Below are 24867 nucleotides of genomic sequence, written 5' to 3' on the forward strand. Positions count from 1 at the left end.
AAGTTGTTGGAATGAAGGCCATGATTACAATGTAATTTCATGTCAAGTTCAAGCTACAGGTTGTGAGCCAGATTTGGGACAGAATGGAGGTGGGAGGACAAACAGAATAGTCGCTGAGCCTCGGCAGAAATCCCAGCTACGTTTCTGTTGTCGGCCAATTGTTGCAGCGCAAGAAAGGCACAGTTGGCAAACCAAACTACCCGCGTACTGAAGCAGGGATCAAACTTAGTGAGACCACAATAAAAGACCCAGCTTTGGATACCATCCAACTTTCCAGAATGTGACTTGGAATTGGGAGTCCTCAGCAATCATGCATAATGAGGGGGGGTATGAACAGTAATGAAAAAAAAAAATCGCTTATTGTCACAAGTAGGCTTCAATGAAGTTACTGTGAAAAGCCCCTAGTCGCCACATTCTGGCGCCTGTTCGGGGAGGCTGTTACGGGAATTGAACCGTGCTGCTGGCCTGCCTTGTCTGCTTTCCAAAGCCAGCGATTTAGCCCTGTGCTAAACAGCCCGAGTTAAGCCAGCAGGAAAGGAAAGTCTTTGAAACTTTATTCTAATTAAATTTGTCGAAAGGTCTTACTGCATGCACCAGAATGTTGCAGGATCTCCTCTTTTAAAAAAATATATATTTTTATTCCAATATTTTACATATTTTCAACAAACAGAAATAAGAAAAAAACAAAGAACACATAAATAAACATCTTATAGCTATGTCACGTATTCCCCCAATATACAAGCCCCCCATTAAACGATAATAAACACAGTAGTAAACGCAAAGTAACCCCCTCCCCTCCCCCTGGGTTGCTGCTGCGGACCACCTCCTAACGCTCCACTAGAAAGTCTAGGAACGGTTGCCACCGCCTGAAGAACCCTTGCACAGATCCTCTTCAGGCAAATTTTACCATTTCCAATTTAATGAACCCAGTCATGTCGCTGATCCAGGCTTCCACGCTTGGGAGCCTCGCATCTTTCCACTGTAGCAGAATCCTCCGCCGGGCTACCAGGGAAGCAAAGGCCAGAATACCGGCCTCTTTCGCCTCCTGCACTCCCGGCTCGTCCGATACCCCAAATATGGCGAGCCCCCAACTCGGCTTAACCCAGGTGTTTGCCACCTTAGACACTGTCCTCGTAACGCCCCACCAGAACCCATCCAGCGCTGGGCACACCCAGAACATGTGGGCATGATTTGCTGGGCTCCCCGAACACCTCACACACCTGTCCTCCACTGCAAAAAACTGACTCAGCCTTGCCCCCGTCAGGTGCGCCCTGTGCAGAACCTTAAATTGTATCAGGCTAAACCTGGCGCAAGAGGAAGAATTTACCCTACCCAGGGAGTCTGCCCACGTACCCTCGTCTATCTCCTCCCCGAGCTCCTCCTCCCATTTACCTTTCAGCTCCTCCACCGAGGCATCCTCCTGCATCTCCTGGTAGATCGCCGAGACCTTGCCTTCTCCAACCCACACCCCCGAGATCACCCTATCCTGGATCCTACGTGCTGGCAGCAGCGGAAATTCCCTCACCTACCATCTTACAAACGCCCTTACCTGCATGCACCTGAAGGCATTTCCAGGGGGAAGCCTGAATTTTTCCTCCAATGTCCCAAGGCTCGCAAACGTCCCATCTATAAACAGGTCCCCCATCCTTCTAATACCTGCCCTGTGCCAGCTCAGGAACCCCCCATCCATTCTCCCCGGGACAAACCGATGGTTCTCTCGGATCGAGTACCACACCGAAGCCTCTGCCTCCCCCCTGTGGCGTCTCCACTGCCCCCAAATTTTGAGGGTCGCCGCCACCACTGGACTCGGGGTGTACCTTGTCGGCGGGAGCGGCAGCGATGCCATCACCAGCGCGCTCAGGCTCGTGCCCACACAGGACGCCATTCTCCAGCCTCTTCCACGTCACCCCCTCCCCCTCCATTACCCACTTGCGTATCATCGCCACATTGGCAGCCCAGTAGTACCCACACAGATTAGGCAACCCTAGCCCTCCTCTGTCCCTGCTCCGTTCCAAAAACACACTTCTCACCCTCGGGGTCTTTGTCGCCCATACAAATCCTATGATGCTCCTGCTGACCGGCTTAAAAAAGGCCTTCGGAATCAGGATGGGGAGGCTCTGGAATATAAAAAGGAACCTCGGGAGCACCGTCATCTTCACCGACTACCCTACCCGCCAGGGAGAGTGGCAGCATATCCCACCTTTTAAACTCGTCCTCCATCTGCTCCACCAGCCTCGTCAAGTTGAGCTTGTGTAGGGCCCCCCAGCTCCTGGCCACCTGGATCCCTAGGTACCAAAAACTCCTTTCCGCCCTCTTCATTGGAAGCTCGTCTATCCCCCTTCCCTGGTCCCCTGGGTGTATCACGAATAGCTCACTCTTCCCCATGTTGAGCTTATACCCGGAAAAGTCTCCAAACTGCCTGAGGATCCGCATCACCTCCAGCATCCCCCCCACCAGGTCCGCCACATACAGTAACAGGTCGTCTGCATACAGTGATACCCGGTGTTCCTCCCCACCCCCCGCACCAGCCCCCTCCAGTTCCTGGACTCCCTCAAAGCCATCGCCAAAGGTTCAATTGCCAACGCAAATAGCAGGAGGGATAGGGGGCATCCCTGCCTCGTCCCCCGGTACAGACAAAAGTATTCCGACCTCCTCAGATTTGTGGCCACACTCGCCACCGGGGCTTCGTACAGTAACCTAACCCAACTAACGAACCCCTTCCCCTCCCCGAACCTCCTCAACACTTCCCACAGGTACCCCCACTCCACCCTTCCAAAGGCCTTCTCCGCATCCATAGCCGCCACTATCTCTGCTTCCACCTCCACTGCAAGCATCATGATTACATTTAGGAGCCTCCGCACATTGGTGTTTAGCGGTCTTCCCTTCACGAAACCAGTCTGGTCCTTGTGGATCACCCCCGGAACACAGTCCTCAATTCTGGTAGCCAACACCTTCGCTAACAGCTTCGCATCCACGTTGAGGAGCGTGATTGGCCTATACGACCCACACTGTAAAGGGTCCTTGTCCCGCTTCAAGATCAGCGCCGTGGACATCGTCGGGGGTAGATCCTCCCCCTCCTACGCCTCATTGAAAGTCCTGACTAGTAGTGGGCCCAACAGGTCCATATACTTCCTGTAAAATTCCACCGGGAAACCATCTGGCCCCGGTGCCATCCCTGCCTGCATACTCCCCAGCCCCTTAGTCAGCTCCTCCAGCCCTACTGGTGCCCCAAGCCCTGCCACCTGGCCCTCCTCTACTCTCGGGAACCTCAGCCGGTCCAGAAAATGACGCACCCCCCCTCCACCGTCGGGGGCTCAGACCTATACAGCCCCTCATATAAGTCTCTAAGTACCCCATTTATTTCCACCCGCACTCCGCACCCTGTTCCCCCCTTTATCCCCAACTCCCCCAATCTCCCTCGCCGCCTCCCGCTTCCGCAGCTGGTGTGCCAGCATCCGGCTAGCCTTCTCCCCGTATTCATACACCGCCCCTTGCGCCTTCCTCCACTGCACCTCCACCTGCTTGGTAGTCAACAGGTCGAACTCGGCCTGGAGGCTTCATCGCTCCTCGAGTAGTCCCTCCTCAGGGACCTCTGAATACCTCCTATCTATCCTTAAAATCTCCCCCACCAACCTCTCCCTCTCTCTCCTCTCATTCCCCTCCTTGTGGGCCCTAGTGGAGATTAGCTCTCCCCCAATCACCGCCTTCAGCTCCTCCCAGACCACCCCTACCTGCATCTCCCCATTATCGTTCATCTCTAGGTATCTTTCAATGCACCCCCGGATCCGCCCGCTCACCTCCTCATCCACCAGCAAACCCACCTCCAGGTGCCACAGTGGGCGCTGGTCCCCCTCCTCCCCTAGCTCGAGCTCCACCAGTGCGGGGCATGGTCTGAGATGTCTATGGCCGAATACTCGGTGTCCTTCACCCTCAGGATCAGCGCCCTGCTCAAAACAAAGAAGTCAATCCAGGAGTAGGCTTTATGGACGTGGGAAAAGAAAGAGAATTCCCTGGCCCCCTGCCGAACAAATCTCCATGGGTCCACTCCTCCCATCTGGTCCATAAACCCCCTCAACACCTTGGCCGCCGCCGGCCTCTTACCCATCCTGGATCTAGAGCGGTCCAATGCTGGATCCAATACCGTATTAAAGTCGTCGTCCCATTATCAAGCTCCCTGCCTCCAGGTCCGCAATCCGGCCCAACATGCGCCGCATAAATCCGGCATCGTCCCAATTCAGGGCATACACATTCACCAAGACCACCCGCACCCCCTGCAGCTTACCACTCACCATCACGTACCTACCTCCATTGTCTTCCACGATTTTCAGCGCCTCAAATGACACCCGCTTCCCCACCAAAATCACCACCCCACGATTCTTTGCGTCCAACCCAGAGTGGAAAACCTGCCCTACCCACCCCTTTCTCAGCCTAACCTGGTCTGCGACCCTCAAATGCGTCTCCTGGAGCATGACCACATCTGCCTTCAGTCCCTTCAGGTGCGCGAACAGGCCTCTCACATTTCAAGTTATCAGCCGGATCAGGGGGCCGCCCGCTCCCCCCCCCCCCCCCCCCCGCTTCCCCCCCGCTTCCCCCCCCCCCCGCCGATCAGCCATCTCCCTTTCTAGGCCAGCCGCGTGCCCGCGCCTCCCGCGTTCTCCGTTCCCCCCAGCGGCAGACCCCCGCCCCGACTCCCTCTTCAGGCTCCAGCTCCCCTTTGGCCAATGCAGCAGCATCCCAGTTCCACCCCCCCCCCCCCCCCCTCCAGGTGCCGCCCTAGCTGCGTTGCACCCCCCATAGCACTCCAGTAAGTCAGCTGAATCCTGCGGACCCCAGCCGCTCCTGCCACCCCAACGACCCCCCCCCCCCCCCCAGTGTGAGAATCCCCCCCCTCTCCTGTCCAACAGCAGGCGCTCCTCTCCAGTACCACCCCTCCCCCTTCCTTCCACATGCGCGGGGGGGGAAAAAACGCGCTTTCCACCAAGTTGGCCTCGCCCCCTCAGGCGCAGCTCCCTTTCGCGGCCTGATCCCAGCTCCCCCACCTCGGGCCTTCCCTCTTCCCTCCGCCCCCAATGGGTCCCCTCTTCCAACGACCGACGCCCACACTCTCACCAAACCCCCACTACGAACCATTTCACCCTACCCCACCCAGCACCCAAAAAAAGACAGTACCAAACAGAACAGAACATCCCCCCCAAAACACAACAATCACATCAATCCCCTCAATCAGAGTCCAACTTTTTGGCCTGGATAAGGGTCCACGCCTCCTCCGGCGTCTCGAAGTAGTGGTGACGGTCCTTGAAAGTGACCCACAGTCGCGCCGGCTGCAACATTCCAAATTTCACCCCCTTCCGATGCAGAGCCGCCTTAGCCCGATTGTACCCGGCCCTCTTCTTGGCCACCTCCGCGCTCCAGTCCTGGTATAGCCGGACCTCTGCATTCTCCCACCTGCTGCTCCGCTCCTTCTTTGCCCACCTTAGGACACACTCCCTGTCCGTGAAGCGGTGGAACCGCACCAGCACCGCCCGCGGCGGCTCTTTGGGCTTGGGCCTCCTCGCCAGGACTCGGTGGGCCCCCTCCAGCTCCAGGGGCTCCGGGAAGGCCCCTGCGCCCATCACCGTGTTCAGCATCGTGACCACGTATGCTCAAACATCCGACCCCTCCACTCCCTCCGGGAGACCCAGAATCCGCAGGTTCTTCCTCCTCGACCGGTTCTCCATGTCCACGAACCTCGTGCGCTTCTACCTTCACCGCCAGGCCCAAGATCTCGTCCTCGTTCTCCGAGGCCTTTTGCCGCAACTCCCAGATCGCCGCCCCTTGGGCCTTCTGGGTCTCGATCAGCTTGTTTATCGAAGCCTTCATCGGCTCCAACAGCTCTGCCTTCAATTACGTGAAGCAGCGCTGGAGAAACTCCTGCTGTTCCTGCAACCACTGCGCCCACGTTGCCTGGTCTCCACCCGCCGCCATCTTGATTTTCGTCCCTCGCACCTGTCGCTGCTCCAAAACTACTTTTTTCACCGCTCCACTCCTGGTCCAATCCATACAATGCCGGGGAAATGTTACTATCACCTTCCCACACTGGGAACCGTCGAACAAATGCCGCTGGGGGCCCTAAAAAGAGCCCAAAAGCCCGTTTCTGTCGGGAGCTGCCGAACGTGCGACTTAGCTCCGCATAACCGCAACTGGAAGCTCCGCAGGATCTCTTCAATGTGGGGAACCAAAATACTGCAGATATTGTGGGCGGCATTTAGTGGGCCCGTTAGCCACGGAGGCAAATCCAGTCCTGGCCACTAAATCTTCCGAGGGGGCCATAACGGGATTTGTACTAGCGAGATCTCTCTTCTCCCTCCTGGCTGGTGACCTTTTTTTGCATGAATTTACATTAATTTAAAAATGGCTTTATGCCTAGTGTCCTGCCCATGGAATGCAACTTCACACCGGGGCGAATCACTACTGGTTTTTGAAAACCAAAACCAGTTGTCATGAACATGCTGGGGGTCTGGAGATGCCTGGAGGCCTCCGATTACCAATGGCACCCTGGCAGATCCCACTGGCACTGCTGGGGGGTAACCCTCCTCTATTGAGGGAGGGGGGGTTCCCTTTATGTATTGTGGTGGGGGGAAAGAGGTGTGTACAGGGAATGGGGGGGGGCAGTGGTAAGAGGGGCCAGAGCGCCACTCAATATTTCTGTAGTGGGACGGGGGGTGGGGGTCACCTGAACTAGCTATTATAATCCATTCTCACTGTTTGTCCTTCTGCAGTTTTTAATATTTACGATAATTAACACAAGAGTAATTGTGTGACCATCAGTGCATCCAGAAAATCATAATGGAAAATACAGCTGACACACAGTGTAACTCGACAATTACATTTATTTAATTTTTAAAATGTTTTTCATTGGACCTATAAATTTCTAAATTTATGTTTTGAATTGAAATGACAATATAATCAAATATGGTTTGTTGATTTATCTGGAATGCACCCAATTCACCTAAGAATTCACCCCTGCAACAGGATTTGCCGATTTGTATTTCCTCTACTCCTCTTCCTTTCTAAACCAAGTGCTCATTTTCTCCAATACGGCATTCAGTCGGGAGAGTTGGGACATTGAGTAGACCCGAGGAAATTTCTGTTGTCATTCAGCCGCCATAACTGCGCCCAAACTCCTGGAATCACGGGGGGAAACCGCTCTTGCTGGTGGTGAGCTTGAAATCGAGAAAGGCATATAATTTGGCAGGATGGTGATGTACTGGAAGATACAAACTAGGCGCAGGTCACCTTTCTGTCGCCACCAGAATTAAGTTTTGGGTCGGGAGGCCCTCGGTCAACCTACCTGCCCCACCATCTATTGTGGCCAGTAAGTGGCTAATTAATGAACACCTCATCCTGTCGCCACTAGTATTAACCCAGCTGCAGAAGTGCATGTTGCCCTGCAGGTGGAAAGGCAGATAGAACCTTGTGGCTAGCTTGCCGCCTCTGACGACAGGATCCCATGATCAAAGACACCCAGTGCCTGATAGAAGGAATTGTCATCAGAGACAGAAGGTGTGGCCTGCTTCCGAAGTAGGAAAAAAGGGGGAGGTATCACATGTTTGCCCACTTTTTGCCTTCACACCAGGACCAAATACATATTTTCTGTAGGAGAGTGGGCTGAACTGATTTATTTCCCTCCTGTCACTCAGGAGGTGATAATCTTCTGGCTGAAATCAACAGATCAGCAATAAATATTGTTATTATACTGGTTAGTATGGTTCAGCAACCCTCTGGGCAGTGTATTAACCCACTGATCATCAGTGGAGCTCACTAGGTATTATTGGAGTCTCAGGAGCTGGTCCTGGTATTTGCACACATGGAGACCTCGAGCATTGTGAACTTGATGATGGAATATCTCACCTTGCCTCTTCTCCCTGCTGTTCAATTCTTTATATTTTTCCCACTTCACCAATGTTAACAGTTTCTACATTTTTTGCTACAACAATACTAAGAAACTGCTAATATGGCAGAATTGTTCTCCAGACTTGGCTCAATTCCAATGGAACATTGATCTGAAACCCATCTTTTACACCCACAGCATATCATTAACAACCCTTGGAGCCAACAGCTGACAACATGTGGTTTTGTATTGTCTGCTCAGAAGGAGTTGTGAAAAACTATCCAGTTTGACTGTCACGCTAACTCGAGGCTAACTCACGCTAACGGAGGCTCAAACAAACTTCTTTCAATCTCTTTGCCTGTGTTGAAATAATAGATGGGATTTTTATGAAGTTCCATCCCTGGTTTGCATATAGTTAGTTGCGAGAGTGAATGAATATCTTCTGTTTATCTAACTGGGCATTTAACCCCCTGCATTTTGAGCAACTATAGGTTGCCTAGCACTGACATCCACTTACATCCCAACTTTCTCTCTGCTTGTAATCAGGACCATCATTTTCATCACCGGAAGGTTTCGCAGACGGTATTTGCCTTCCAGGTGCTTTTCTTCAAGTGGCTGTTATTCATATAATCCCTACAGAGCAGAAGGAGGCCACTTAGCCCATTGAGTCTGCACTGGACCTCTGCAAGTACCAGCAAGCTGTTGACTGGAAGACACCAGAGCCAAGGCAGATTCTGTCCTTCATTGGCATTCACCCATGCACATTTCCATTCGAAGTTGCTGCGTGGTAAACCTTAAGACATTGGAGGACAACTGCATTGGAACTGCTGAAAATCAATTTACTCAGGACACACTAAGGGTTGAACCAGGGAACCTACAGAAATCGGAGTGATCTTCAGTTTAAATCCCTGCTTACACCCGTGGATGTTAGAGCTGCTTCTCATTCCTTCCTTTCCACCATTGGCAACTGCTCAATGTTGGCGCCTTTGTGGAATTTTCTCCCCAAATCTCTTTTCTTGCCCCTCAGCAGTACAAGCCTCTCCCTTTATCTTATTTCTTTTGCCTTCCACCTTCCAAATTATGTTTCCTCTATGATCAGTGTCTCCCTTTTCCTGTTGTGTTTGACATAACAAGATGAAAGTTGGTGCTCAGTCAGAGGTGCTCAGTCAGAGGTAAAATTAGTTTATAACATCCAGAGGCTTAACTGGGAAACTCAAAACAGGCCTAAATGAGGGTGTGGGGTCTCATCAACATTATTTGAGAGGCAGCTAACCCATTTTAATTTTCTGTATTTTCCCCATCAGCATCAGGTAAGTTCCATGAGCTGGTTAGGGTGGAAGGGTTGGCAGTAGAGCAACATTGGGAGGTCGATCACAAGGACTGTGGAGTAAGGAAAATACTCCAGCTTGCTCTGGGCCCCCCAAAATGTGTTGAAAAGTGTTGTTTTGCTGGCACCTGATGTTTAGGTCACAGCAATAGCTGTGGAATTCACTGCAATCCAATTTCTCCATGGGTTCGGAAGCGAGCGTTAGCCTCCTCGTTTACACCTTGAGTGGTTCTGTTCAAAATCTGTTTTAGTCAGCCTCCAGGGACACCTGAAAAATAACCTGACCCAACATCAAATGTTGACCCCCGAAATAACCCATGTTGCAGTCATCATATGATGGTAAAATAGGAGAAAATCTAGGACCAGAGTTTTACGCCCCTCAGGTGGGTGCTGAGATTGGGAGGGGGGTGGGGAAGTGTAAAATTGCAAGAATGTTCCCTGACCTGGTCTCGATTTTACACTGGAATGGGCAGAGCATTATCGAGGAAGCCCCAATTAAGGCCCTTAAGTGACCATGCAATTGCCACTTCACAGGCTCAATCTTCAGGCTGTCAGGTGACTAAAAGATCAGGGTCTGGGGAACCCCAAATTGAACTAAGTTTGATCTTGGGCAGCAAGTGCTGGTTGGGGCTTCAAGCACTCTTCTGACTGTGGGCACCCTCCTCTTAGGGCCTGATGACCTCTAGACCACCCCCTCCCCCTCACCACAGGTCTTCCCTATCCCCCACCCATCCACTTAGCTTGCCTCCAGTTCCTGCCACATATTCCAGGTAGGTAGATGTAATGCATCTTCTGGCCACTGCAATGCTGTTTTTGGAATGACTGGAGAGCAGCCGGCCAATCTGATCGCCCTGCAGCTCTCCAAAATGGGTCTTCCTCCCAGTGATTGGGGGAGGGGGCAAATAGAGTCCCACCTTCTGCCAATCAATGCTCATTAGAGCATGAAATGGCATCAAGCCTGCGGTTGGAGTGCATTCTCCACTGACTCTCCAGATGGTGGGGTCAAAGCTCTGGCCTCCATCTAATTTCTATCCCATAAGCTCATACAGTTTAACAAAATCTGCTGGGTTTATGACTCCATCTTGTTTTATCTCAAGCACCAATATGGGATACAATATAGTTAAGTACTCAATGGCAGTTAATGGCTACTCCCATAAAGTACACAGTCTTTTTGAGAACATGAGCTTAATTTATAGATAGAGTGATGAAAAGAACACAAAGATTGACACACTAAGTGATGAAACCTGGATCAAATAGAAGTGATTTAGAACATGGAAGTGTCAACCTGCAGTATTATCAACATATACAGAAATACGTTGGATCCTCAGTGTAGATATTTTCAAAAGCCATGTAACTTTGTACACCATGTGCAAAGAAAACAGAAACAAAAATCAAGAAAAAAGTAGAACATACAAATAGTGCAGTGCAGTTCCAAATTCAGCAAAAGCAACAACATTTTTTTTCTTCCCACAGATGTTACTTGAGCACTATGTCATACAGATTCACCTCCCCATCAAGGCCCCAAGCATATGACTTGTCCATTTGCGCAATGCAATAAACAAAAGTGCTTTTTATTAGATCAGATCAATCTTGGACAATATTAATGAAATAGGGTTGGAGACAGGGAAAGGGTGATCCAATGTACTTTAAATGTGAAAAAGATGCTTTTTGTGGAAAAAAAAAAGATTTTTTTTTTTTTTTTTAAATGACTCGTTTTCCATATACAAGGTTGCGTTATCGTCCGTTTTATTTCCTAATCTGCTGAAATACCTTGGAAAGCTTTTACCAGAAAACGTGGCCCAATATTTTTAAATGACAAAGGGTTTCAAAATTTAACCGTAAGTTCTTAGGTTTACTTTTGTAATTTGACGACTTGTTCAGTGAAGTGCTTCATTAATATTCATTAGCAAAGAGAAAATCAGAATTCACACCAGGATCACATTTTTATTTTATTGGTAATCTTTGCTAAACTCAAAACCATATTGCACAAAAGCAGTCATTTAGTACATCATGCTGGCTCTTTGAAATTATCTAATTATTCCTACTCGCCTGCTCTTTTTCCACAGCCCTAAACTGTTTTCCTTTCAGATATATATTTAATTCCCTTTGACTCTGCTACCACCATCCTTTCCCAATCATCATAACTTGCTATCTGAAAAGGAAAAATATAATCTCCTCCCTGATTCTTTTGCTAATGATCTGAAACTGGTGTCCTGCAGTTACTAAAAATGGAAACAATTACTCTCCCAAAACTTTTCATTAATTGGCAACCCTGTTGAAAGAGCTTTCGATGAACTTGAGATTGTTTTCCAAGCATTATCATTCATGTACGTATAGTGGTTAAAAACAATCGTATTTCTGAGTCAGAAGTCTATGGGTTAATACCCCACACCAAGACTTGGGTGTATAATCAGAGCAGACACTGCAATGCAGCATTGCAGAAATGCTGCATTGGTGGAGGTGCCATTCTGCCTGTTTCAGTGGGCATTCAATACTGCACTGGGAAGGTTGAAATTCTGCAAAAATGGGCGAGATTAAATATGTGAAACGATCTGGTCATTGATAATCTAATTTCAGGTTACAACATTGAATCCGCGTTGATTTCTAAAAGTGGTCTCAGATAATGAATCTTCATATACTGTACCTTAAGCTTGTCATATCTATCACTCAGTGAGGAAACCTGGTGCTCCCGGTGACGTCCTACAAGTTTGCATAAGGCACAGATCAGCTGATCATCCGTGACACAGTACATATTCACCTTTTCATCTTCATGTTCCAGACACATTAGTCCACGGAGATGAGAGTCCGGAATGGGCTCAATCAGTCGGTGGCCGGTGAACGGCTTCTTGTTGGGGTGGGTGGCCCTGAGGCACCGGTCACAGTAGGAGACCTCGCAAGTCACACAGGTCTTGATGGCATCCCGCGGCGGCTCTTGCTCGCAGAACTGGCACTGGACCTTCTCAGAGGACATGGTGACAGGATCCTTGTAGGGTCGCTCACGGCGACATTCACTGGGGGAATTGGGTCCACTCAGTGAGGCTTTTTGAAAGCGATCGATGATGTTTTGCAGAGTTACATTCCGCTTCAACCCCTCCAAGCCGCGATGATTCAGGGATATAACATAGCGGCAGGTCGGGCACTGGAAGGCAGCAATTGACTGGATTGTCTCATTGGAGGTGCAGTGAGAGACGAGGATCCGATGGGCACAGTTGAAGCACAAGCTGTGGGCACACGGTAATAGCAGAGGGTCTTCAAATAGCTCCAGACAAATTGGGCAGGTTAATTCAGATTCAAGTGTTTCCATCTTCAGGCAAAGCAAGCTTGCATCATCAGCGGTACCCAGGGAAGCTGGTCAGCTACCTACAAGAACAAAGGAGGAGAAAAATAAGCAACTTGAGCTGATCATACACATCATTTAAAACATGGCAAAGATCTTTCCTTTGCCCACAACTGTAATGTTAAAAAAGTGTTTAAGACCATTGTCAAAGGTAGTCCATTAATTGTTCAATAAATAGTGAACCAGAAGACCTATGCTTTATCCTCGGTTGATGTCAAGATCCCAACGTTCATTTATGGTGTAAACTCTACAACAGTCAAAATAGAAACAAATGATCGATGTCTGGCTCAGTTGACTCCTGATGGAAATCTTCTATCTATAAATATTATGTGAAAAGGGGATCAGTTCAGGGTGCAATACTCACCCTCATTTCTTGCTAATATTTGATGTCCTCTCTCAGAAGGAAATCATGGGAACTTGGTCAAGTTACCGAAAGGCCACTGGGGCCCATTGCAGCTGAGCAGTATCAGCAGGAGTCAACATTTTCAATAGGTAAAATTGAAGCAGTGTGGGGGGTGCAGGTGTAGGAGCATCTTCACGTAAAATGTTCATGGCAAACCTTTTTTTCTTTAGGGTAGAACAGCAGCCAGTAGAGACGTGTCTCATTATGATGAAAATAATGCGCAAGTGATGCCATGGAACTTTCAAATCTGCATCATACAACTGGCTTATAAACAATTGGGAAAAGGTATGGTGACCGACCACTTATTGTTTTTGAAAAAAAGAACTGTACTTAATGATCTTAATGTATTAAAACCGTTTAGCTGATACTTGGCCCCAACACAAAGAAAATCTTTCAGAGGAGCAAATATTGACGTTTCAACATAAACACAGGATATCTGTTAAACGGTGCTGCATACATAATAACAATAATAATAATTGCTTATTGTCACAAGTAGGCTTCAATGAGGTTACTGCGAAAAGCCCCCAGTCGCCACATTCCGGCGCCTGTTCGGGGAGGCCGGTACGTGAATTGAACCCGCGCTGCTGGCATTGTTCTGCATTACAAGCAGCTGTTTAGCCCACTGTGCTAAAATTGGAAATATGTTACATCATACAATGGTGAATGTCTTACCAAGTAGGCTTGTGCTTACTGCCCATGATCAAGTTGAATTGTAGTGTAATGCGTTAAGGAAGTGTTTTTTGGAGCATCGTCTGTGATCATTTGTACAGTAGACACTATCCTGGTTGGGAAGCTTAGAGGCATATGTGGCTGTAGGTTCTATCATCTTAGAAATAGTAACTTTCTTTTCCTGTCTGTATCCAAGACTGGCCAGTATCTTGTTCCAAAATATGCTTTGGGAAAAGGAAAATACGCTGAAAGGCAGAGAACAAACGGCAGGATTGTTTTGTAGATAAGACTGAGAGCAGACAGACTGGGTTAGAAAGCAGGTAGAGACGAGGCATCAACTGGAAGAGGGAGAGAATAATGCACATTTGACAGAAATAGAAGACAATCATGTATGATTGCAAGATACACTGTAGTTGGGGGTCAGGGAGAAAACAAAAATAGGTTTTAACTGAAAAAGGGAAGGTGGGAGGAAAATGATCAAAGAACAAAGAACAAAGAAATGTACAGCACAGGAACAGGCCCTTCGGCCCTCCAAGCCCGTGCCGACCATACTGCCCGACGAAACTACAATCTTCTACACTTCCTGGGTCCGTATCCTTCTATTCCCATCCTATTCATATATTTGTCAAGATGCCCCTTAAATGTCCCTATCGTCCCTGCTTCCACTACCTCCTCCGGTAGCGAGTTCCAGGTACCCACTACCCTCTGCGTAAAAAACTTGCCTCGTACATCTACTCTAAACCTTGCCCCTCTCACCTTAAACCTATGCCCCCTAGTAATTGACCCCTCTACCCTGGGGAAAAGCCTCTGACTATCCACTCTGTCTATGCCCCTCATAATTTTGTATACCTCTATCAGGTCGCCCCTCAACCTCCTTCGTTCCAGTGAGAACAAACCGAGTTTATTCAACCGCTCCTCATAGCTTATGCCCTCCATACCAGGCAACATTCTGGTAAATCTCTTCTGCACCCTCTCTAAAGCCTCCACATCCTTCTGGTAGTGTGGCGACCAGAATTGAACACTATACTCCAAGTGTGGCCTAACTAAGGTTCTATACAGCTGCAACATGACTTGCCAATTCTTATACTCAATGCCCCGGCCAATGAAGGCAAGCATGCCGTATGCCTTCTTGACTACCTTCTCCACCTGTGTTGCCCCTTTCAATGACCTGTGGACCTGTACTCCTAGATCTCTTTGACTTTCAATACTCTTGAGGGTTCTACCATTCACTGTATATTCCCTACCTGCATTAGACCTTCCAAAATGCATTACCTCACATTTGTCCGGATTAAACTCCATCTGCCATCTCTCCGCCCAAGTCTCCCGACAATCTAAATCCTGCTGTATCCTCAGACAGTCCTCATCGCTATCCGCAATTCCACCAACCTTTGTGTCGTCTGCAAACTTACTAATCAGACCAGTTACATTTTCCTCCAAATCATTTATATATACTACAAAGAGCAAAGGTCCCAGCACTGATCCCTGTGGAACACCACTGGTCACAGCCCTCCAATTAGAAAAGCATCCCTCCATTGCTACCCTCTGCCTTCTATGGCCTAGCCAGTTCTGTATCCACCTTGCCAGTTCACCCCTGATCCCATGTGACTTCACCTTTTGTACTAGTCTACCATGAGGGACCTTGTCAAAGGCCTTACTGAAGTCCATATAGACAACATCTACTGCCCTACCTGCATCAATCATCTTAGTGACCTCCTCGAAAAACTCTATCAAGTTAGTGAGACACGACCTCCCCTTCACAAAACCGTGCTGCCTCTCACTAATACGTCCATTTGCTTCCAAATGGGAGTAGATCCTGTCTCGAAGAATTCTCTCCAGTAATTTCCCTACCACTGACGTAAGGCTCACCGGCCTGTAGTTCCCGGGATTATCCTTGCTACCCTTCTTAAACAGAGGAACAACATTGGCTATTCTCCAGTCATCCGGGACATCCCCTGAAGACAGCGAGGATCCAAAGATTTCTGTCAAGGCCTCAGCAATTTCCTCTCCAGCCTCCTTCAGTATTCTGGGGTAGATCCCATCAGGCCCTGGGGACTTATCTACCTTAATATTTTTTAAGACACCCAACACCTCGTCTTTTTGGATCACAATGTGACCCAGGCTATCTACACCCCCTTCTCCAGACTCAACATCTACCAATTCCTTCTCTTTGGTGAATACTGATGCAAAGTATTCATTTAGTACCTCGCCCATTTCCTCTGGCTCCACACATAGATTCCCTTGCCGATCCTTCAGTGGGCCAACCCTTTCCCTGGCTACCCTCTTGCTTTTTATGTACGTGTAAAAAGCCTTGGGATTTTCCTTAACCCTATTTGCTAATGACTTTTCGTGACCCCTTCTAGCCCTCCTGACTCCTTGCTTAAGTTCCTTCCTACTTTCCTTATATGCCACACAGGCTTTGTCTGTTCCCAGCCTTTTAGCCCTGACAAATGCCTCCTTTTTCTTTTTGACGAGGCCTACAATATCACTCGTCATCCAAGGTTCCCGAAAATTGCCGTATTTATCTTTCTTCCTCACAGGAACATGCCGGTCCTGTATTCCTTTCAACTGACACTTGAAAGCCTCCCACATGTCAGATGTTGATTTGCCCTCAAACATCCGCCCCCAATCTATGTTCTTCAGTTCCCGCCTAATATTGTTATAATTAGCCTTCCCCCAATTTAGCACATTCATCCTCGGACCACACTTATCCTTGTCCACCAGTACTTTAAAACTTACTGAATTGTGGTCACTGTTACCGAAATGCTCCCCTACTGAAACATCTACCACCTGGCCGGGCTCATTCCCCAATACCAGGTCCAGTACCGCCCCTTCCCTAGTTGGACTGTTTACATATTGTTTTAAGAAGCCCTCCTGGATGATCCTTACAAACTCCGCCCCGTCTAAGCCCCTGGCACTAAGTGAGTCCCAGTCAATATTGGGGAAGTTGAAGTCTCCCATCACCACAACCCTGTTGTTTTTACTCTTTTCCAAAATCTGTCTACCTATCTGCTCCTCTATCTCCCGCTGGCTGTTGGGAGGCCTGTAGTATACCCCCAACATTGTGACTGCACCTTTCTTATTCCTGATCTCTACCCATATAGCCTCACTGCCCTCTGAGGTGTCCTCTCGCAGTACAGCTGTGATATTCTCCCGAACAAGTAGCGCAACTCCACCTCCCCTTTTACATCCCCCTCTATCCCGCCTGAAACATCTAAATCCTGGAACGTTTAGCTGCCAATCCTGCCCTTCCCTCAACCAGGTCTCTGTAATGGCAACAACATCATAGTTCCAAGTAGTAATCCAAGCTCTAAGTTCATCTGCCTTACCCGTAATGCTCCTTGCATTAAAACATATGCACTTCAGGCCACCAGACCCGCTGTGTTCAGCAACTTCTCCCCGTCTGCTCTGCCTCAGAGCCACACTGTCCCTATTCCCTCGTTCTCCCTCAATGCTCTCACCTACTGACCTATTGCTCCCGTGCCCACCCCCCTGCCATACTAGTTTAAACCCTCCCGTGTGACACTAGCAAACCTCGCGGCCAGGATATTTATGCCTCTCCGGTTTAGATGCAACCCGTCCTTCTTATACAGGTCACACCTGCCCCGGAAGAGCTCCCAGTGGTCCAGATAATGGAAACCCTCCCTCCTACACCAGCTGTTTAGCCACGTGTTTATCTGCTCTATCTTCCTATTTCTAGCCTCACTGGCACGTGGCACAGGGAGTAATCCCGAGATCAGTTCACCATTGAAGCTGCATGGTCCTTTCTGGAGTCCTTCCTTTAGTCTGAATTGATGAGCGCAATCTTGGACAGTGCCAGTTACTCAAGAGCCAACCTTGACGAAATGGCGTAAGAGAAAACATAGCTCTGAACAATTGTTGACCTGCCCAATTTCTCTTTTTCTACCTTTGGTGAAAGTGCCTCCAAGGGGTGGGATGGTAGCGCCGTGGTTTGCACTGCTGCCTATGGCACTGAGGACCTGGGTTCAATCCCGGCCCTGGGTCACTGTCTGTGTGGAGTTTGCACATTCTCCCCTTTTCCCCGTGTCTGCGTAGGGTTCACCCCCACAACCCAAAGCTGTACAGGTTAGGTGGATTCAGCACACTAAATTGCCCCTTAATTGGAAAAAAATAATTGGGTGCTCTAAATTTATTTATTTTTAAAAGAAAGAGCCTCCTCGTCCTATCAGTGTCTCCCGACAGACTGGTGCACCACAGAATACAGATCTGTATTCTGCCACTTCATACCACCTTACCTCTCAGACTGGGTTCTAAAATAACTGAGAATGCACCCTAGAATACAAAAAAGATCTGTCACAGATATTGCTGATGTCTTGCCACAAGATTATAAAGTGCATATGGACAGGGAAGATCATTTGTCCCATCCAGGTTCAACGATCCACATAAATATACAATAACACATCCAATTGCCCGTTAAACTATTCCAATGCGTTTGTTTGCACGAAAACTGAAAATTTGTTCCAAGGTGCTCAATGAATATTTTTCGTCAGTATTCACACAGGAAAAAGACAATGTTGTCGAGGAGAATACGGAGATTCAGGCTACTAGACTAGAAGGGCTTGAGGTTCATAAGGAGGAGATGTTAGCAATTCTGGAAAGTGTGAAAATAGATAAGTCCCCTGGGCCGGATGGGATTTATCCTAGGATTCTCTGGGAAGCTAGGGAGGAGATTGCTGAGCCTTTGGCTTTGATCTTTAAGTCATCTTTGTCTACAGGAATAGTGCCGAAGACTGGAGGATAGCAAATGTTGTCCCCTTGTTCAAGAAGGGGAGTAGAGACAAGAAGGGGAGTAGAGACAACCCAGGTAACTATAGACCAGTGAGCCTTACTTCTGTTGTAGGCAAAATCTTGGAAAGGTTTATAAGAGATAGGATGTATAATCATCTGGAAAGGAATAATTTGATTAGAGATAGTCAACACGGTTTTGTGAAGGGTAGGTCGTGCCTTACAAACCTTATCGAGTTCTTTGTGAAGGTGACCAAACAAGTGGATGAGGGTAAAGCAGTTGATGTGGTGTATATGGACTTCAGTAAAGCGTTTGATAAGGTTCCCCACGGTAGTCTACTACAGAAAATACAGAGGCATGGGATTCAGGGTGATTGAGCAGTTTGGATCAGAAATTGGCTAGCTGGAAGAAGACAAAGGGTGGTGGTTGATGGGAAATGTTCAGACTGAAGTCCAGTTACTAGTGGTGTACCACAAGGATCTGTTTTGGGGCCACTGCTGTTTGTCATTTTTATAAATGACCTGGAGGAGGGTGTAGAAGGATAGGTGAGTAAATTTGCAGATGACACTAAAGTCGGTGGAGTTGTGGACAGTGCGGAAGGATGTTACAAGTTACAGAGGGACATAGATAAGCTGCAGCGCTGGGCGGAGAGGTGGCAAATGGAGTTTAATGCAGAAAAGTGTGAGGTGATTCATTTTGGAAGGAATAACAGGAAGACAGAGTACTGGGTTAATGGTAAGATTCTTGGCAGTGTGGATGAGCAGAGAGATCTCGGTGTCCATGTACATAGATCCCTGAAAGTTGTCACCCAGATTGAGAGGGTTGTTAAGAAGGCGTACTGTGTGTTAGCTTTTATTGGTAGAGGGATTGAGTTTCGGAGCCATGAGGTCATTTTGCAGCTGTACAAAACTCTGGTGCGGCCACATTTGGAGTATTGCGTGCAATTCTGGTCGCCACATTATAGGAAGGATGTGGAAGCATTGGAAAGGGTGCAGAGGAGATTTACCAGAATGTTGCCTGGTATGGAGGGAAGATCTTATGAGGAAAGGCTGAGGGACTTGAGGCTGTTTTCGTTAGAGAGAAGAAGGTTAAGAGGTGACTTAATTGAGGCATAAAAGATGATCAGAGGATTGGATAGGGTGGACAGCGAGAGCCTTTTTCCTCGGATGGTGATGTCTCGCACGAGGGGACATAGCTTTAAATTGAGGGGAGATAGATATAGGACAGATGTCAGAGGTAGGTTCTTTACTCAGAGAGTAGTAAGGGCGTGGAATGCCCTGCCTGCAACAGTAGTGGACTCGCCAACACTAAGGCCATTCAAATGGTCATTGGATAGACATATGGACGTAAAGGGAATATTGTAGATGGGCATTAGAGTGGTTTCACAGGTCAGCGCAACACCGAGGGCCGAAGGGCCTGTACTGCGCTGTAATGTTCTATGTTGAATAATAAACAGTCGGTGAAGAACTTTCTGACATCAGTCCTTCAGACGCTTTGTCGTGTTTCAGCTGAACCTGAAATCGTATTCTGAATTTACCTTATTTGCACCCAATAATTTATTAAATAACTTCTATATTTCTACAAGGCACCTCACAGCTATATTTCATTGGAGAGCAAACAATTCTACAATTGTTCGTCATAACTTAATCTCCCAATAGTAGATATAAGCCTGGTGATTCCAGACAGTATAGGCTGGTCTTCCGCATAGCTCACTGATCAAAACTAGGTACTTACAATCAAAATGTGCTCTGACCAGTTAACTGCTTGGTGTGAGAAAAACTTTCAACTTGGGTGATCTGATTTCGAAAAATAGTTCAGCGTTTTATTTACCTTGTCACTTGCTGCTTCAGTGCCAAAACTCTTGTTGCTTCAGAGACTGGCTATGTCAAGTGCCAAATCAACTGTCACTATATTTCAATATTGAATATCACTTGGCCGAGTATCATGTCAAAGTAATGTATTAAGCTGAAATTGTGAATTTGCTTATGGCGGCAATCGTGCTTTAACTAATTCAATTGATGATCAGGCGGCTGTCCAGGAAGCAGATTGTGGTTATGTGAACCTGCCTTCATGGGAAACTGATCAAAGTCACGATTTTCTGCATGGGTAAACTCTTAAATGGCACAGAGACTTGTTTCCTGTTCAATAAGGGTGGTGCCCCTTGGCTATACCCCCAACCATACAGGTCTGCAGTCTTTCCAGGAGTGCTAGCACCACAGCCTGCCACTAGCAGGTGATCTGCTACTCCTGTTGCTTATGTTGAGAAACTGGAGGCTGACTGGAAAACCCCACTCAGCCTCCATTACCTACCTTAAAGATTGTTAATGAACCTAATTACCTGCAATGAATCAGGTCATTGTTGGGAAGCTAGCACCAACCAGCCTAGGAAATTTTGGACGATGTCTACCTCAGTTCCTGTGTTGGCAGGGTCTAGCAATTCAGTTCTGATTTCAGCCAGAATAGTAATAGATGTAGAGGTGCTTAGGTTGATCAAATGGGGAAAATCAGCCAGGATTCTTATTGCTGATCACGTATAGAGCAATCACTTCCTAAAAAGCATCTGGGCGAATGCTGGGGGAAGGCAGGATCAACTTAGTGTGATTAACCTATTTCCTTGGTAAAATAATCTGCCTTCGCCTAAAAGTCTCATATTTGACTACAAACTACTTGGCAAGGTACAGGTGGACAACCCTCCAGTGCTGTACTGTACACCAACAAGGAGAAACCCCACTGCCATTACATGAAATTTCTATTGGTTCCAGCCCTGCAAATTTGGCCCTTGGTCAGAGACATTCAAATGCAGGTAACCATCGGCCTGCTGAACAAAGCTGTTCAAATGTGCATTAGGGTCTTTTGTCTTATCCAATAGGAAAGGGGAAGAGGAGAATAAAAAGCACAAAGCTTAAAAAATGATTATAAAACATCAATGCACTAAATTAAAATGTGGAAGTAGAAATTGGAGACCAATTACAAAAAAAAAAAATCAACTGGATAGACAAGTAGACTGATAATGGTAGAAATCATGAATGGCCGAAATTCTCCGAACATTGCCATTCACTTTTCCCACTGGCAGCGCACCCCCATGTGCTGATTTCCCGGCAGTGTGGGGTGGCTTCAATGGGAAATCCCATTGACATGCGGCGGTTGTATAGAATCCCACCACCAGCGAATGGCGCGTCACCAAGAAACACGCGGCTGGGGGAACGGAGAATGCCTCCAATGTTCAAAAAAGCTTTTTATGCCTTGGATGATCATGTATTGATGGGGTGGATTCAGTACACTAACTCCCATGTTTGAAGGGAGTGTAAAAGATTCATTACAGGGCAAGCCAAAATGCACGTTTTAATGCTTTCATTCAGCAGGTCGATGGTGATCTCCGTTTGAGTGGACCTGACAATAAGTCAAACCTGTAGCTCTGGAACTCAGATTTCTTGGTAATGGAAAAGCAGCAATTTAATGGCAAAGGATAATTTAATGAAAATTATGAACTCTTGCTTTTTTAGCATCAAAGCTTCACTCCGGACAAAGTCCACTTTGTTGAGTCAGATGTGAAATGCCTTTGAGTAGTATTAACCCAGCCCACAGCCAAGAGCTGCCTATAGTGCAATACTATTTGACAAATTCAATCACATTGTCAGATCCATAAAAAGCATTGATTCAGGAAATAGCAATAGTGACAGCTATCACTCTGAGATTGTTAAGCGACATTTCTAGCTGCATAAAGCCTCACAAAATCCAATGAGGTACTTTGGAGGATTAGCCCTCTGAATTTAATTCACACTATGGCTGCTTTGGTAATGCATAATGAGGCAATATGGGAGTTTTACCGTGGATTCAAGTCAATGTTGTACTCAGTTTAAGAGTGCGCATTAATATAGGTCTCAGAATCCATCAAAAAGTCAGGTACCAACAGGTTGAAGCCAGAATATTTCCCATGTGTGTGCTACTTTAGTCATTAAGTTTTTGAAATTTAACAATTCAACAATACATTTCAGACCAACAGTTGTTTAAAAATAAAGCGCAAATTGGTCACTCGGTCATATACATTAGGAGTACAGCTGAAGTACGGCAAGAAGAATCTCACATCTCTTTCAATCATCTAATGTAGAATTGTCTTCAATGTGATCTGATTGAAAGCCAGTCTATTCCACAGAATAATTTTCTGCATTCTTTGGAGAGAAAAATTCGCCACAAAATATTCCAAGCCCAGCACTTTCTGCATTGGAAAAACTCCTGCAATGTTTTCCTGAAAATTTTACTCAACCTCAAAACAGATTTGAAGATTGATCAAAACTAAAATAGAAAACTTTCTATCACTCAACCATAAGCATGACAGTTCTATTTTTCCCCTTGGGTATGACACATGCACTTAATGATTAGTCTGCTCATATGTAAAATGTCTGTCGGTGCTGCCTAAGCCTCACCAGCAATCAAATATAACTTCAGATGGGAGGCCAGGGATGTTCATGCTTGTGCACATACCTGACTGCTAATCTGGGGAGAGGAGGGATGAAGGACTTTAATAACCTAATCTAATTAGGAGCAAAAATCTATTTTTGTTTAACTTAAAAACAAATTTGGTGGGGGGAGGGTCACGCGATGTAATCACGGGAGCAGCTGTTTTCGCGAGCTCTGGTACTGTTCATCTTTTAATCCGTTTTTTATCCTGATGCACAACCCATAATTATTTGATCCTGATAGGTATAATCTGTGCTATGTTCCTGGAAGATCCTGCTTAAAACTTTGACAATGGAAAATCAAGAAAATCCTTGATTGATTGAGGCAGTCAGAGATGGCCGGTGTGGGGGTTCAGGTTTTGCTGGTGAATGGGCCCCTGCTTCAGTGATGCCGTTGGCATCGAGATGATGGCTGCCATTGCAAGTCTTGTTGCGGACAACATGTCTCGGCTCCCCAACACAGGTTATTGGTTCTAACTTTGATTGCAAGATATCTTAAAAGAGAACGAATGAAGCGAGAAGAGAATCCTGTTAGTCGATAGGAGAATTTCATCGTGGGGGCTCGCCTTCAGTCCTTGGAAATCCTGCTGCATGGTATGTCAATCATTCTGGTTGATTCAGGAAGATGGGGCCAGAGAAGGAGTGTCCTTGCACCCGGTCACCCGAGGAGAACTTGGTATGAACTCCCATCCGAATAAGAGGACTGGCTGCCAGGCTTTCACAATCTCGACTTGAAAGTTGGGCGCTCTGAGTTTGACAGAGCACATTGTATCCAGTTTTCAAGGCCTAAGGTCGATTGGAGAAACTGACAACAAGTTTTTGTTTGTCTTGTACTCTGTTTGCCGAGAAGGGTTGAAAACGCCGGACAAAATGGGCGTTCGCTACCCTCCAGGGCCTAGGTGTCGTTTCGCCGAGGCTTCGGGCCGACAGCGTGGCGGAGGTGTCGGGGCTTCAGTGACACTCTGGATGGATCCTGGTTGCTGCTCAATGATCCTGTCATGGCTGTGACCTTTCCAAGCTCTAAGGATGGTTACATTATTCTGCAGTTCATCATTCATCCTCAACTTTAATTATGCTGAGTTGGTAATATGACATGAGAGTTGTACAGTATTTTCCAAATTTTGTTTTTATATGGTGCTGTAATCCTTGTTTTTACAATGAGGGAGTACTTTTATTTTTAGGTACCCTTCATTTTGTTTAGAGAGATGAGTAGCGCCTCAGCAGGGTGGCAGGTAGATGGTTTGGTATAGAGGTGATTTATACGGCCTTGTAAATCTTCATTGAGGAAAAAACCCCACTAGAACTATTAGTGTTGTGTTTTTCTTCAGTGCTTTCGTTATTTAGGGGTTATGAAATCCTTGCTTGTTCCCTATGAAGGTTCGGACAGACTATGTATCCTAGAGAAGACTGGGGTTCCTTTGTTTTCTTCTGTGGTTTTCACCTCTGTTGTTGTTGGAGTAAGGGAAAATGTGTACTGGTGAATGCCCAGGCATGATCGGTTAATCCTCGGATATCTAGCCTTTCTTCGGTTGGTCTTCTATATTTATTTGGCTGTGTGGGGAGTGGGATAGGGCAGTAGAAACTGTATTTATCTGGGTCGGGTGGAGGGTATGTTGGGTGATTGAGTAGGTTAACCATCCCCCAGATGCCCCTCTTTGGGAACTCCCGGTCTGCACTCCTTCATGATAGGATTCCAGTGGGGAGGTAGTGTTTGTGAAGGGATGTGTGCACCATAGGGCCATGTTCTCATGGCTTTTTCCTAATATCCCGTTATCCTCAGATCCCACGCTCGTTTTTGGTAGTTGTTTAATCGGTCATTGTCTGTGTGAAGGGAGATGCCGACCACAATGATTACAATCGGAATCAATTGTATGAATATTTACTGGTCCTCTCTGTATAGATATGTGGAATATAGATCACTCTGTACTCTACTGGATTTGGGGATTTTGTTGCGTCTTGAGGTGATGCGCGAAATAGCCTCTCGAACTAATGTTTTCACAAATTTTTTGCTGTATTTTCTTTCTTTATTTTGTGATTAAAGAATCCTTAACTGGTTCCTG

General features: G+C 47.2%; 1 protein-coding gene across 3 annotated transcripts in view; it reads right to left on the reverse strand.

Moving 5' to 3' along the window:
* The window catches only part of mid2 (midline 2), a 306551-nt gene that overhangs the window by 138153 nt on the left and 143531 nt on the right, over positions 1 to 24867 (reverse strand). For 2 of the 3 annotated variants that reach the window (XM_072505416.1, XM_072505415.1), the window contains exon 2: positions 11842 to 12557. In XM_072505416.1, coding sequence (XP_072361517.1) covers positions 11842 to 12501 — 660 coding nt within the window. In that variant the 5' untranslated portion in view covers positions 12502 to 12557. The remainder of the gene's footprint in view (positions 1 to 11841; positions 12558 to 24867) is intronic. The other variant, XM_072505417.1, reaches the window with a different exon arrangement.

This window comes from Scyliorhinus torazame, chromosome 5 (genome assembly GCF_047496885.1).
Source record: "Scyliorhinus torazame isolate Kashiwa2021f chromosome 5, sScyTor2.1, whole genome shotgun sequence".
NCBI lineage: Eukaryota > Metazoa > Chordata > Chondrichthyes > Carcharhiniformes > Scyliorhinidae > Scyliorhinus > Scyliorhinus torazame.